Source organism: Pyxicephalus adspersus, chromosome 2 (assembly GCF_032062135.1).
Source record: "Pyxicephalus adspersus chromosome 2, UCB_Pads_2.0, whole genome shotgun sequence".
Taxonomy (NCBI): domain Eukaryota; kingdom Metazoa; phylum Chordata; class Amphibia; order Anura; family Pyxicephalidae; genus Pyxicephalus; species Pyxicephalus adspersus.
The window spans coordinates 104206435-104222969 of NC_092859.1; the positions used below are offsets into that span (position 1 = coordinate 104206435).

The 16535-nt window shown below is 37.3% G+C and overlaps 2 protein-coding genes across 2 annotated transcripts in view; one reads left to right on the forward strand and one right to left on the reverse strand.

Moving 5' to 3' along the window:
- The first annotated feature begins 4267 nt into the window (after nucleotides 1-4267).
- Nucleotides 4268-16535, forward strand: part of CCDC146 (coiled-coil domain containing 146) — a 49577-nt gene continuing 37309 nt past the window's right edge. Inside the window, exon 1 of the mRNA XM_072401726.1 lies at nucleotides 4268-4432. Coding sequence (XP_072257827.1) covers nucleotides 4268-4432 — 165 coding nt within the window. The remainder of the gene's footprint in view (nucleotides 4433-16535) is intronic.
- FGL2 (fibrinogen like 2) lies at nucleotides 6866-15774 on the reverse strand. Its single transcript, XM_072401721.1, is given in 2 exon segments — nucleotides 6866-9508; nucleotides 15105-15774. Coding segments are annotated over 2 exon segments (1275 nt in total). The 5' UTR covers nucleotides 15673-15774; the 3' UTR covers nucleotides 6866-8801.

Consider the following 16535-nt stretch of genomic DNA (forward strand, 5'->3'; position numbering starts at 1 on the left):
GCCGGGGCTGCCGGGAGTTGTAGTGATAATATTAGTCATTAGTATGAGCCATTCCCTGTTAGAAACTACATCTCCCACAATCCCTCACTTCCAGATGCCAGACGTGCTCAGGGCGTCGTGTGTTTACTTGGTTCGGCAGATCACTCCCCTACGTCAGGGTCAGGGCTGGCAAACAGCTGCTATGAGCCCTGAAGGAAAACACAAAAAACATGTAATTGAACTAGTACTGCAATAAAATAAGATTTTTAACAACTGCAGAACAAAAACTGTGTCTAAAGTGTTCCTAAACTCAGAAATTTCACTTTACATAAAGGGGTAGACAACCCTTTTATGTAAGATAAAAAAAGGTGCATGACCGCACCCTAATTCTTAATCATCTAGGTCAGAGGTCAGCAAACTTTTTCAGGTGGGCAGGAGCACACTAGGCCGGACTCTCTCTCGAGTCCTGCCTTAATAGCTCCGCCCCCACCAGGGACACCCCCTGAAAGGAAATGCATACGGAGGAGAGGGAATGTTCCTAATTTACGCCAGCGGCGCCACAACACAGAGGCTCAAGAGCTGCAGGCGGCTCAAGTAGTTTGTTCCAGCTCCGCCGTGGGTTGGCGGCAGGGATTAGGCCGGATCAGCCAGGGGGAGTTTGCCGACCTCTAGCCTAGGTAATCGAGAATGAATGGGAGCACAGAGACTCCTGCGATACCAACGTCATGCATCTCGACATGCGCAGAAGGAGCCCTTTCGTCAAAATGCGCAGTGAGATTGGCAAAGTTTTTTTCCCACCTATATCACCTAATATCGCGCCTGGGTCAGGTGATGTAGGAAGAAGAACCAGGAAGAAGAGGAGAAGATGGCAGTGCCCCAGCCCGAAGACGGATGCCGGGACGACGCGGGATCCAATGGAGGAGACTTCCAGATCGATCAAGTGCTCTGCGGGATTAAAGGTAAGTGTATTTTTTTGTGTTGGGTGAGGTTTGAGTTTACTTCCTCTTTGACCTCTTGGATGGTAACCCCGAGTGTAGCTCAGGGGTAAAAAAAAAAAAAAACTGCTAAAAGCGGGGTAGCTAAAAAAATAATAAAGACTTACCTGGTCCTGCCAGCATCCTGCCCATCCACTCCTATCCTCTGGTCGCGTCTTCTTTCTTTGATTGGTCCCCTAGCGACTGATCTGGCCTTCTTCTGGGATGTTCCGGATAACATCGTGTGTGCGGCCGGCGCTAGGGACGCAGCAGGAACTTTAGATTATTTTGTATTGCATTCAGTACAAAATAACTGTATTGAATGTAATAAACTGGATTTATTTGTCCAAAAGCGGTACATTGTCTTTCATGAAAATGTATTTTACAGTATAATATAATAGTATGAGTATAATAAAGTTTGAAAGACAAAATCATTATATTATACTGTAAAATAAATTTTCATGAAAGACAATGTACCGCTTTTAGACATATAAATCCAGACAGAAATTAAACGCTAGGGAGGTTAAGCTGCATTTTAGATTTCCCTTGACTTCCTGTGCTAAGAATGCAATAGGACAATTTGATAAAATCTCTCCAAAGTGAACAAAATCAATCCCAGAGAGCTATCCCCAGAACAGGAGTCCCCACTAAAGGATTTTCACCAGGACAAACAAAAGGGAGTGAATCAACCCATTAGAGAGACGCGCAAAAAAACACGGCAATGGATCTAAGCTTTTCACACTTAATCCAGAACTAAAAAAAAGTTTCTTGCCTCTACATTCACTGAGGTAAAAGTGTGTTTTTTTCTGAAAATAAGGGAGTCTGTGTTTGTGGTCCTTGCTCTCCACCACTGCCATGGATTCTTCTCTATCTCACACTTGTGGGAGTGTTGGACACCAGGTACTTGGTCTATGGGAACATTCCAGATGTGTCAGGTGCAGAAGATCTTTCAAGTAGGCACAGGCTGCAGGACAGGTAAGTATTAAGGTGTTCCTTTACAGGTGTACACTTTATGCTTACTGATTGCTAAATCAAATATAAAAAAGGAAGAATGAAGAGGCTTCAATAAAAACTTGATGTGAAAATTACTTATATCAGAGATATATACAACACACCATGTTGTGAAAAATCTGAGCTCAGCCATGTGCTTTCCCATTCCTGAATCTTCTTAATGATCTGTAAAACTGCTTATTAAAAACTTTGTACCAATAAACATAAATTTCTGATTGCATCTATAATGTGACTGCATATATAAGGTTTGTCTATTAAATAACTAATATGATACTTGCTTTTATTTATTCATATGACAATTCTAATCCTTGTCCCCTTCATTATACTCTCCATTCACAATTAGCATCAATGCAGATTTGATTTTCACTGGTGGAAGGTGTGGAGTAGATTAGTCTCTGTGTGGAGAAAGCTGCTGGAACGTGGGAACCAGGTAGGACTTTGGAACTCCGGTTACCGCTTTTGGCACTGAAAATTAACCCCCAGCCACACTCAGGAATACCGCAAGGGAGGTTAAGTGATAGAAACAGGTGTAACATATGTACAATAACAACATGGTGGTGCGGGTTAGAGGAGTTAAAGATGTTTATGCTGAAACCAATTGTGATTTTTAATTCACTACCTGGAATTGTTCTTTAACATAGTAAAAATATATTTATTTTGCTCATGTGACAAATGTTAATTTTTTTATTGCCGGTACAACTATCACTTTTCTGGAAAAAAAAAAAACACAGGGCGCTATTTATAAAACAGGGAAGCTAATACTCCCTCAGATATTCCCTGGTGGGAATCTTTCAGGTATATATGTTTCAATGGTAGTAATTGATTGTCACCAAGAAATGTTTGAGGGAATGTCTGATTTTATATTTTTTAGAGCTCATAATACTTATCCTGGTATGCAAGACTGTGAATGGAGTATACATAGGCAGTATGACCTTACAATACTTCTGAGCATTTTACACAGCCATTTATATATCAATATCATTGTCCTATCCATAGTGTATTATATTGCCACATGTGTAATGCATGGCATTTATATTTACATTTATATGTACAATATTGCTTTTTTTATAAAAATATTTCTGTGCATGTTACACAGCAATTATGCATTGTATTTATATAGATTATTGCTCCACGTGTTCTCCCAGGCAGATCAGCACACTGTCACTCCATTAAACTTCCGCCTGCTAGTCCAGAACACAGATTTAAGAGAAGCCCCGCCCACTCTAACTCCTTATTGGTTGGTGTGGGTACGTCATGACCCCCCTCCTTAGGGGGGGCTGAGTGGCTCGCTGTTGCCATGGAGTTGGACGCTAGCTGAGAAAGAAGTCCCCGAGCCGTGATAATGCGGGATGTGATCACCGACCTGAGCGCTGCTGATTACTGACACCTCGCTCCCTTCACACGGTAACCAATCAGTGCCGGGCACTTATGTATCTGCTGACTTATTCATTCTGCTAAAGCTGCCCATGTACTGATAGCTTCTGACCCAGGTAATGCTGGAGGCTCAGTGATGTGTATGGGCACAGATTAGAAGTAATAGTTATGTCCTGTGTCAGTGATATTTGTATCTCACACATGTCTGATCCCTCCATGCCATGGTCAGAGTTGTGACAGATTTCAGTCCCAGACAATGGAAATGATCCTGCAGGTGACATCAGACATATACAGGGCTGTGCGGGATGGGACATTCACCCATATATTGGGCACACATTGAGTAGAGGTGTATGGGCATGTCAGGAAATCCATAGAAATCTGTGATCATGAGGACAATGTGGGGGGACAGGGACCAGGCTATGTCCTGGGTAGACCAGCCAGGAGCCGGGAAGCTGCTTGGGATTCCAATAGGGCCCCATAGAGACACTAAAATAGTTGTACACTCCTATTGTTGCACAGTATATAGCGCCATCATATTACGCAGCGCTGTACAAAGTCCATAGGGATGTCACTAGCTGTCCCTTAATGGGGATCACAATCTAATGTCCCTTCCATAGTCATATGTCATTACCACAGTCTAAAGTCAATTAATCTAACTTTATGTTTTTGGAATGAAACTACCCAGAGGAAACCCACGCAGACACTGGGAGAACCTGCAAACTCCATGCAGATAGTGTCCTGGCCAAGATTCAAATCTGGGACCTAACACTGCAAAGGCCAGAGTGCTACCTCTGAGCCACCTATCATATTTGCAAGACTTTTACCAGTGGTAGCCTTTAATAAAAGTTTCCTTTTAGGTTTGTCTGAAGCTGAAGTCATTATCATTTTTTCTTACTATACACAGGACTGGGTTAGAAATCCTACTAAAAATGAGCAGCACTGAAGAAGAAAGGTCAGATGGAAGCGAATCCTCTACAGAAGAGGAGGAGGAAACCGTGCAGGAGAAGCCTCTGTATGCTTTAGCTCCTATAAGCACCCAGGAAAAGAGCCCAAAAGACGTGGCTGCAAGTCCAGCATTTCAGTGCTTGGATGAGGTAAGGGAAACAGTTTTCAAAAATTATGTTTTAAATGAATAAAGTGTGCCATAAAATATCTCCACATCACTGGATTACACTGAAAGCTAACTTTACTAATAGCTTGTGCCACTCCAATACTTTTCTAATGAGGAATGTGGCCCCATAGCTACATGAACCAATGTTTAAATATTTTTTTATGTTTTGGAAAGCAGACATTAATATTTGATCCAATAAAATAAAACAAACACAGGCTTATGAATCTGTTTAAAATTATCATAGGCAGTTTTCAAACTATGACTACATACTGCTATCTAATGTGGCACTGAATTGGTGTTAGGTTGAAAGTTTACTTTAGGAATATATTATATAAGAAGAGAAAAAAAGGAAGATTTTTGTTTTGGTTTATTCTGAATTACTTTCTGTTATTTCAAAGAGCTTTATTCTGTATATGTAGACATTTTTAAGCAGGGGAGGGTTGTTTCATACTATCCCTGCTTGTAATGCATGTATGTAGGTGTTGATCACTTTTTTATTTAGGCTCATATATCATTCAGATGGTAATAAACATGTCTTTTAAGGACATATTAGTACATATTTGATATTCATCCTCATGATATGGACAGCCTGTATCTGTCAGATTTGCCCAACACTGAGAAAAGTAAGATCTATTGCAGGTCAGAACACATCCCCGAAGATGCAGAGGAGTCTAGTAGAACTTTCTGTGCATCTATGGGCATCTTATAAAGTTTCAGTGTAGCAAGACAGCATTATGAAAGCCTGGATATCTAAATAGTCTAAACGATGTTCTTGATGATGCTTTTCTCCATGCAAGAATTATATGTGGGTTTAGGGGACACTCTTACCACATGAAGCGCTTCCTACTGGTGTGGTCTGGTATTGCAGATACAAATACAGTGAGCTTTATTACCTCACTTACGGCACATTTATAAAGCATTATAAAGGAAGATACACAGCTACATATTTTATATCTTAGATATAGGTAAGCTATTTTAAAATCTGTAAAGGTTCCCCATTTATCCAGGTTATCTTCTAGGTGACCTTCTTCTTTATTATGTATTTTTTCAAGAAGTTAGTCACATTCAACAAGAATGGATCATGTAATGTTGAAAATGTTTTGCAGCTTGACAAACCACTTTATCAGTGCTGATCTGACCTGAGCTGATGAAGCAGTTTGGAAAGCTGCAAAACATCTTCAACAATATAAGAAGAAGTCCAGTTGAATGTGACTAACTACTATTAGACTAGTTAAGATTAAAATGCTTAATTTGTCCCTTTTCATCACCTTATTTTGAGGGAGTCTACAGTGGCAGGTTCTGATTTGATCTAAACATTCTGTACCCCTTCTATGGAGTGAAATCACCTTTCCCATCGAAAATCGAATGGGAGCCATTGACACCATGTGCCTCATTTTTTTAAAGCTCCCAAAGGCTGCAGAAGATACACTTTCATCAGTGAACCTGGGTGATCCAGCAAATCTAAAATGGATCTGGACCAGGATTGAAAACATTTGCTAACAAGTAGCAAGTGAGTTTTAGGAAATCCTTTCCAGGTTTGCTGGATCTCTCAGGTTCACTGATGAAAGTGTATTTTCTCCAGCCTTGGAGGGCTTTAAAAAATCAGGCTTTATGGGCCTGGTTTAATAAAGCTTTATATGAGTGATGAAGATACACTATCATGGTAGAACCTGGGTGACCCAGCAAACCTGGAATGGATTTCATAAAATGATTTCTTATTTTATGGCAAATGTAATTACAAATGATTTTTAAGAGCTACATTCTAGGTTAATAAATCAGGCCCTATTTGAGGTAGGTGTTAAAAATGTTCTCACCTGCCTTCACATTTAAGGAGTCCTTCCACTTACTACAAAGTTATTCCTAAATTGTACAATGTGCAGATGTAGTCTTGGACTATGCAAATACAATTTGTGCATGCTGGAAAATCTCATTTTGTGGTAAGTGTTCACATGTGCTCATTATCGCTCCTAAAAATGGCTACAAATGAATGTATTGGGCTGCGTTATTATACATTAATAATGCACAATATACCAAACTTCACTGAAAAGACTAAAAATTACTTTTGTAATCAGAGAACCTTGTTTAGGTTAATGAGAATTTAGTGATCAGGTTCACATATATTATATCAGTTTTATTTGCTAAATATACCGTACTATGTTCTTCCAGAAAAAAAGGAATGAGTCTCCATATACAAAAATGTGCTTATCTTAGCAGTTAGTGAATGTTAGATCATTTGCTTATTTTGATATTTTACAAGATGAATTCTCAGCCCTAAGATGGTAAAAAGTCACGAAAGAAGTACATTGTGGAATTTCTAGCATAGGAAGTGAAATACTTTTGCAGCTTTAAAACAGCAGATTTTAGGAAGAAAAACTAGCAAGAGTGCACTTTGAATGTGGTTGTAGCAAAACAAACAAAACATATAAAATATTTATTTGTATGATTTTCATTATATATTATTGCAATATTTGAAAACAATATTTACATATATACAAAGATATTGAATAAAACAGCAACAACGTACAGGCATACAAGGGGACCTGTTTTATATATATTCATAGAAATTATTTTCCCAAGGAGTTAAGTGATACATTGATGATTACTTTACCAAAGCTGAGATATAACTTCAGATATATGAAAAGAAGTTTTTTAAGAATAACAATACATAGGAGTAGTTTAAAGCTCATATATTTAAATAAATGCAAACAGTCAATATTGAAAGAAAATACATGTCTTATTCAACATATCAACAGCATAAAAAAAAGAAAAAAAACATAATTTATTGCAGCTTACCTTTCCTTGGTTGTGATAACTGTATTAGTTAATCTTGGTAAATATATATTTTCCTTTATATTCGCTGCCAGTTACCAAAGGTGGACAAAGGTGGGAAGTGCAAAATGTGTCAATGCACAAGGGTCCTAGAACCTCCTCAGCCAACAGGGGCCCCAAGTCAGATCAGCGAAGGGCAAGTCAGTTATGTACAGGGGCCCATTGTTGGCTATGTCTGCCACTGTCACTCACTAGCCTAAACTGACAACACTCACCACACTGTATCTGTGGAGAAGAAGGGTTGTCACTCTAGGCTGCTATCTTTATTTAGACTACAAAAACCTCTCCCACGACTCATCTTTATCACATACCACATGTAAAAACACTAAGCTGCATTATATTATATTTTTTAACATGAATGTAGATTTATTTAAACATAATATGTTGTAGATGTTTGCGTATAGACGTATCATTATTCATATTAAACAGTGCTTCCAAGTACTCTCTACTCTCTGCAAGAGAACAAGTAGTATATTTCTAGAGACCTGCAACCTCCCTCCCTTACTGCAGCCTCTATTAATCTGGTATTCAACATTTCTGGTAATGATGGTTGCCTCTGTCCCTGCCAACACTACATCTACTGTAGTGCCATAGGGTTTGAAAGAAGGAACTAGTTTGTAGCAAAGATAAAGGCATCAAACTTTTCTAGAAGTTTTGAATACTGAAGGGACTAAAGGTCGCTGTGGTTCTAAAATGTAATGAAATTTTAAGACAAGGACTACCAGAGTATAAGTATATGACCTCTTCGCTTGTGGACCAAAGAGGGTCCCCAAACTGACCTCTTTGTCTTTGTGGAACTTCCTTGGATTCTGTATATGAGAGCTTGTCAAACTTAGGCCTCTACTCTTTCATTCAACTTTTAAATGCTAAAACTTCAGTGTACAATAGAGGCTCCAGTTTTTAGAATTTAAGAGTAGATGTCTATATCACATGTACAGCCTGGCCCTAGGATCCAAGGGCCCTCCACTGTTATCTAAGGCTTAAACTAAAGGCTGACACAAAAATCATGGGGTATTTACATTTCAGTACTGCTGTTAAGTTTTTATTGCTTTGTAAACATTTACATTTATTTAGACAAATTACTTTCTTGTTTCACAGTTCATTCAATAAATGTATGCCATATCTAAAGTCACTGCTTATTATAGCTTTGTTGTTGGAGGTGTTTGGAGTATATATTGTATATAAATAAGTTGGTCCTTCAGCTTATTTCTCATCTCATTTTGTAAAACAGCAAACAGAATGCTTATTTTTTGCCAGCTGTAACAAATATAAAAATTCCCAAATATATAAACATATTTCTTAAAGGATAGAATGAGGACAAGTTTATTGCTGCTGTGAGCTGTGAGACATGCATACCCCTAAAGTAAAGGGAAAGTTGACAGATTTCTTCTCCACCCCAGTAATAACTGTAAAACTTTATATAAACCCTTAGAGTTTGAAAGACCTAAAGTGGGAGCAAATCTCCCCAAGAGGGACAATGACAGTAAACTTTCCTCACTCTGGCCAAAACTAGAAAAACAAGCTTATGATGTTAAGTCTTTTGGTCTGATCATCATTCTGGCAGTTTTGAAGGCTTGCCTGAAACTGTTGATGTGTTCATCATTCACACCTTTCCATGTACCCCAGAAAATTCCATTGCGCACTCCCTTGTAGTCACTCTTATAGTACTTGCCATTAAGATTAGCTGACATACATGCATCAAACCACCATCCAGAGCTGTAATAGGCCCCACAGTTTCCTGAAGGATATCGGTCATTGTCTTTGTCAAAAGTTGTAAAGAATTTTTGGTCGTGGTTGTACTGTTTGCTGAAGTGGAGAGCATCACCCGCTGTTCCACTGTATCCACTGACTTACAATCTATATTTAAGGTATTCATTGGCTACATAGAACTGGTCATATGTAGCATATTCCTTCACACCTTTAAAATCTTCAAGTTCAATTCTCAGCAGCATGTTACTGCTTTTGGTCAACAGATGTATCTTATCATTACCCAACCAAAATTCACCAGTAAAGTTACCAAAACCATTTTTATAATCATTCCATGTCCTGTTAAAATTTATGCTGCCATCTTGACGATTCTGGACCACTGTCCATCCTCCACCCATGGACTCCATGTCACAGTACACTTCAAATGTTTTGTTCTTTGGATCTGGCATGACATGGTAAACACCATTAAGCCTTTTACCTAGCTTGAAGTAATCAGAACAGTCCTTGTAGATAAGCTGCATGCCTGTAAAAAAATAAAATAAATAAAAAAAACATAAATAAATAAGTTTACGCTACCAGAGCTCAAAAATTTATGTTGTTCACCGTTATTTCCATTAGCATAATTTTAAATGAAAGAAATCTTATTTATTAAAACAAGAGTTTTACAAAGCATAATAAAGTCTGAACTTTGCAGAAAATACTGTAACAATGTTTTAGTGTAATGATATTTTGATCCTTGCCAATCTCAGGAGGGATCTAATGGAGCAGTGTAAGGGTGAGAGGTGTTCACTGGCCAGTTTAGCTGTAACTGCAAATGTTATTCTCTTAGCAGTATACATAAGCAACCTCAAATTGTTGCAAAATATTTATTAAAGTATATAGTTAGAAACTGTTGTCAATTTCTAAAAACTGGAATAGATGTTGATATGCTCTAGTATAAATGGAAATGGCTAATGATACCCTTGTTAACCTAAATATGAACGTAATATTATAATTGGAAACAAATGTATCTGAATAATTTCACTGCAACACCATTCATACAGTGCAACTTTTTCCATATTAATACACATTTTCATATTGACCTTTTTATAAAACAGTGTAAACTATTGTTACTGAAGACAACAATGCCTAAGGAACAAAGGCAAAAATGTCTTCTACTTTGTTCACCCAAAAACAAACTACTCATGTTCTTTCGTTACTACAAAGAATGCAATCATGATTACTGACTAAACTTAAGGCGACCTCCAATGTAATAAAAGGTCTAAAATAATTTTTACCTATCATGGTTTGATCATCCTGTCTCCTGTCCTAATTCTCTGGTTATTAGACTCTCTCAAAAACACATAAGTGACATCATGAGACAAATAGTTTAACTAACATGAAAAATACCGTAGGCAGCACCGGTATTTTATGCATAACCAAATTGCAGATAACTTTTTTAGTTGATTAGACTTTATTCTCCCTTATGGCTTGCCATTAATGGAGACCAAGAACTGCTGATTTCATTCCTTCTCGACACGTTTTGATATCATAGGCTTTCTCAAGACTTGACAGAATGAGCAGTCTGAATTTGTATATTTTGTTATACATTCTATATGTTTAATAATTCATATCAACAGCATTCTAGTAGTTCTGCCTACATACTGAAGACTACAGGGACACTGCAGCACATAGGCTTCAAGTTTAGCACAGCGCAAGGTCAAAATCTCATTGATATTAGAAATACATTAAATTGTTGCTTTTTATGTTTATTTATTTTATAGCAACACTTCTCCAACATGCACAAAAACCAAACCTACTTAAGAGTATGCCCCTATGCTCATTGGATGGATCCATAATTTGTGTCACCAGTCTGTCCCATTTAATTTGTGTCCTTGGGTATATCATATAGGGTTAGTACACTAGTGATTTTTCAAACATGTGAACTCAACCAAAATTCAGTTTATAAGTATTAACATTAGCAGGTTTTTGTTTTATTGGTTCATTTTTTTCACTACTGTAGTTTAGAATAGATACACCAGGGTTAAAGAATCAGTTCCATTTTCACAAGACCTGAACTTTTGACTTCCTGTTTTTTCACCTAGTAGTAATGTTAAACATTGACGTACTTTAGAGGCTTTGCCACATCTCAATATACTAAGACACCTCTTACTTTTTATTTGTGAACTTAACCTTTTCCAAAAATTTAGATGACGCACCTTTAAAACATGATTGTATAGTCTCCCAAAAAGTACAATAGGAAAGATAATCACTGAAAGAAAACTTGGCTTCCTAAATAGGAAAGGGTGGACAATGTTAGAATACGGTGGTTTCCGCTGTCATTAATTGATTTATATAGTGGACATTTATCTTTGCAGCTGTTTCTTGGAGATAAAAAGCTATAAATGTACGACCCTCTCAAACCTTATGTACAGACTTGCGTGTAAAGGAAGTGACAGTGCGACACTGAACGCCATGTCCCAGCTGAATTATAAACAGCAGTATTTCATTCAGGTCTCATCAAGGAAATGCTTCCACAACATAGGAAGTGTGAAAGGGGATCGTTATGTATGAAATGTCACTAATTAGTTTATGGTGCCAAGATAAGTCTTTGATACCTGTCAACATTGTTATGTATTATAATGTGTGTCTTCTCAAACATCGTTCAACAGGAACTCATACTTCTGTTATGATAAAATATATTTTAAAGTTTATTGTAAAGCAGATCTTTACTTCTTGTTGTGGGTGAGATTCTGACACAATCGGCAAGTATTTACAGCACAGACATGTGTGACAGGCTGTGTGTAGCTGCCCTGCATGGTCCTGGACTTGTCCTCACTGCATCACAGGAAACTGCCATCTTTGTCGCCATCTCCAAAGCCGACTTCCAAAAAGTTGGCGATTCTCTTTGGCCAGTGAATGGCCAATGATGGTTTAACACATGTGCAGGAGTTACATTGTCTTCAGTGGCTGTCTCTGTATGCAACAACCTATACTTTATGTGAAACTCTACAACAGTGTATCTCCACTTATTTAACAAGGAGGAACCCAGTAAAACAACTTTCAGGTCTTCAGGGAACCCCTACTATACAAACTATAGCCACAGCTCACAATATGTTAATGTGATGGTCAGCAGGGAGAATGCTACCTACATTGCTGGCCAATGGGAAGAATGTCACCCTTACAGATAGCCAAAAAGATCATTTGTGTCAGCTAAACTGACCTGAGAGGCACAAATTGCTTATTTCTCAAGGAGCCCCTAGCAATCTCTGGAGGAACCCTTGGGTTCAATGGAACCCTGGTTTAGAAACACTGCTCTGTAGGGTGGATACATAGATGGATAGTGTGACAAACAGCAGAGAGCGAGGTTCTGCAGTGGGTTGGATGAGCTGCACATCTCCAAAAAACGATTGCAAATATCCTTCTGCTTAACAAAAGGTGATAGAAAAGGACCTATAAGGATTAATATTATGTAATCGACCTATAGTTTGTATTCTCTATTCCAAGGTAAAGCATTGGGCCTGATTTATTAAAGCTCTCTAAGTCTGGAGAGTATACACTTTCAGCAGTGAAGCTGGGTGATCCAGCAAACCTGTAATAGATCTGGTCCAGGATTGAAAACATTTGCTAGCAAATAGCAAATGACTTTTAAGAAATCCATTCCAGGTTTGCTGGATCACCCAGCTTCACTGCTGAAAGTGTATTCTCTCCAGCCTTGATGATCGTTAATAAATCAGGTCCATTGTATCAGCTATGCTGAAAGAAGCCATTTACCATCAAAGCATTGCTTTGTATCTTCTTAGCTGACTTGTTCACTGACTCTTGGTGCTTTGGGAATCATTTGTCATGTACTAAATGTTTATTTGTATAAATGTAACAGTTATGTAAAAACATATAACTTTTTGGAATCAACTGAAATAAAAACCATTCTAGCTCCCTTTTAAAAGAAACAAACTACAATCAAAACTTGATTTATTATCTAATACTAACAAAATAATTAGCTAAATTGCAACTAATTGTTCTTATTATCAGCAATAAACCTTTCCAAACATAAGTAGTAAGCTTTGTTACTTATTTTTTATGTTCCTCTCCCCATGTTTCCTTATCTTTAATGAGCCCCTGTGGAGAGCTTTCTTTCTCACCAAGCATTGCTCTCTCACTTAAATAGTTTGCCAAGTTTAGAGATCTTTATACACAATGAACTGCAGACGCTAGCCTGCTCAAGCACCTGTTTCTCTGTAGCTATGTTTTAAATCTGTTTCTGTGCCACTAGCTGAGGTTTTATCTAATCATTAGACAATCATCTCCTATTTCCTGTTTTTCCAGTACATTTTCCAGCCAGGTACCTCTATTTAGAGAACAATTTCTTGTTGCCGAGTTAGTTATGAGTTAATCAATATATTTTTTATGCAACAGAAATATTGAACATTTTATAAAACTTGCAACATTTAAAGTGAATCTCCAGGCAAAATATTTAGTCTGGTTTTGAATAAAGTGGGGAGAGTTTTTTTGTTTAGGAGAGAATTGGACATGACAAGGAAATAAGGAGCAATCCATACTCTATTGCTGTCCCTAGAACAAAATATGTGAAATCTTTCAAAAGAAAGACCTGTTTTGGGGGCAACTGTTTACCAGAGTAATTCCACTTGGGGGAATTTCACAGGATTGGTTGTATTTCCATTAACATGCGTGTGGTTCTTTGGGGCAGGAAATAAAGGGTAATCTCTGCAATGGTAAACAGACTTCAAAAAATAACCTGGTAAGGGGTTTACCCATTTTCTTCTAATCAAAATTCAAAAAAAGTTTTGGCTATACATACAATGTTTAAAAAAGATCTATAAATGGTCTTATGTCAGATCCAATGGGCCTGATTTATTAAAGACTGGGGAGGATACACATTTTTATTTGTGACTCAGCAAACCTGGAAGAGATTTCTTAAATGCCATTTGCTTAATGTTAGTAATTGTTTTTAGTCCTGGACCAGATCCATTCCAGGTTACATATTTTTATTTAGGATTACATTTTTTGGGGGGGCGCTGTCAGGTGTTTTTGCCATCTGTCTCCTTAGGGAAATTTCCTGTCGTTTGGATACATCATCATACCCACATTTTTTTTTAGAGAGGGTGAATCTCTCAAATGAAGACACAGATAGCAATAAAAGCCCAACAGTGGTTATATTCCCTCAACACACACACAAAAAGATTTATCTTTATTTCAACTTCAGATTTTGCTTATGTAGCATTTTTAATATAGCAATTCTGTCATCCATCTTTGTTTTAAATATTATACTCTCCATGAACACCAGAAATGCGACCTAAAATGCAAGAAATGTGACTAAATTATGCTATATTGCACCGCAAGGATCAGTCAGGAATGGGAATTGTAGGGGTGTTTATGTACACTCATGGGAATTAACACATTATAGACTTCAGTGGGGAATTTTTTTTAATTGACCAATGAGGTAGCTGAAGGTAGGAAAATGTCACAATAAGTTGTAGAACTCCATGTCTGTTATCTGCTTATTTAACACAGTAGTATTACATACATAGGGTGTATCTCATATCTGATGTGGCCTATTATTTAGGTGGAGCTTCCATAATACAATACTACACATAATAGATAAAGCATAGATAATGCAAAATTGACATCACAAATACTTTAATTACTGTTCCAACTTTCTAAATAGAATTTCTTTGTAGGTTACATACACCTGTAACAGTGTACCTCCTATTTATTTTATATAGTGTTTATAAACATATGATAGGTAGATTTTCGCATGCGGTAACTTAAAGGACCCAGGTAAATAACAGCAATGTGGCAAATCTTGCTGAGTCTAACCTACACCGCTTATAGTAGTGACAGTTATTACATAGGAAAGAAGGAAGAGAAGAAAAGTAATATGTATATCATTGATCTCAAGGCAGGTGCATCATTGTACACTTGTATTCAAAAATTATATATTATATATATTTTTTACTTTAAATAATACAGTTTAGCTTATTTTGATTTAGGATATTTGGTATAATTGTATTGGTATTTTATTGGCATACATTAGTGTATATAAACAGTTTTTATATAGTTAATCTATTCATATTACAAGCAGCATTATATACTGTACATATAGAAATGGGACAACTTACTTGGATTTGGTTGAAGTAGTGGGCAGTTGACTGAGCACTTGTCCCAGTTGTTCATTTCTATTGATAAGTTGGCCATCTTACTGTCAATATAATCTTCCACACTGTTCATACTGATTGAATTCATCTTCTCCAGCTGACCCTGCAAGGTATTTATTTGGGACCGAGCATTCTTCAGACTAATAGACATCTTCTTCACCTTAGACTGCAGGTCTTGTACTTGATCCACCTGGCCTTTATTTAGTACCTCATCCTTATCCGGATCCAGATTGTCATCTGCCTGCAATTTGCAGTCCTGACATGATTTCTTTAGGTTATTTACTATTTCTTTCAGGCTCTGTACTTCTTTGAGAGTTTTTTCTAGCAGCTGAAACTGCTTAGGTAGCTGAATAGTCATGGGAGGCAGAGTTATTTGATAGGGACAGTTGCCATCTTCATCACATTTACCCCCAGTCTTCATTTTTATAGGGCAGGCATTAGCAGGCTTTTCTGATGGTACATTCTGTTCTTCGGCAGCGTGTAGGCTAGTTAACAAAGTAACAGAGGCCAATACACAGAAGAAAGACTTCATCTTTGCAGCGAGGGATGCTGAACTGAGAATCTGTACAGCTTATATAGAGCCAGCAGGCTGCTCTACAACAAGGATCTTTCTGCAGAAATGGGTGGGAACTCTTACAAAATAGAGTCACAAGAGTTGTTAAGGGGAACTTCCTGGCATAGTCGGATTTGTACAGAATAACATTTCTCTCTGTTCAGGGCATCAGCTAAAAATAAATGAACAGAAGTTTGTAAAAGATAAATGCTACACTTATTGTGGTATCTTTTGAGACAGAAAAAAAAAAAAAAAATGTTTTCTTTTATTTGCTATAGGGATTTTTAAAAATTACATTCTGTAGTAAAATAAAATATTTAGTACATTGATGGCAATACATGGGAATTCTAATATTTGTTTCTGCATGATTACATTACATTAGTAGAATGTTTTCAACCAAGACACCTTTTTTTGTTTTGCTCTTATAGATAATATAGGATCGATGTGAAATTGCATTCCGTGGTATATTTAACAGAACAAAAGGAATAAAATAGGAGAAGTTGGCGTTTCCACATACTTAAAGCTGACCTATTGTTCTTAATAGAGTTAACCTCTTTACAGACATTAGATTTTCTTTCAAATTCAAATCATTTGTGATCATCTCAGATGAAAATCGAGCATCAGCTCAGGTGTCCCACAAAGTTGTTTGGCGATTTGCAGTGCCGGATCATGAAAAGCAAATCACCATTGAGTATTACGGTAGTCCCAATAGCAGTTCACATTCTGGGTGGCACCTGAACATTCTGTCTATAAGGCTTTCAATGTTGCTACTCTCACCCAAAGCAATCACTAACAAATATTTTAGGTGTGTGTTTGCATAAGACCTAACTCACCAGGAATAT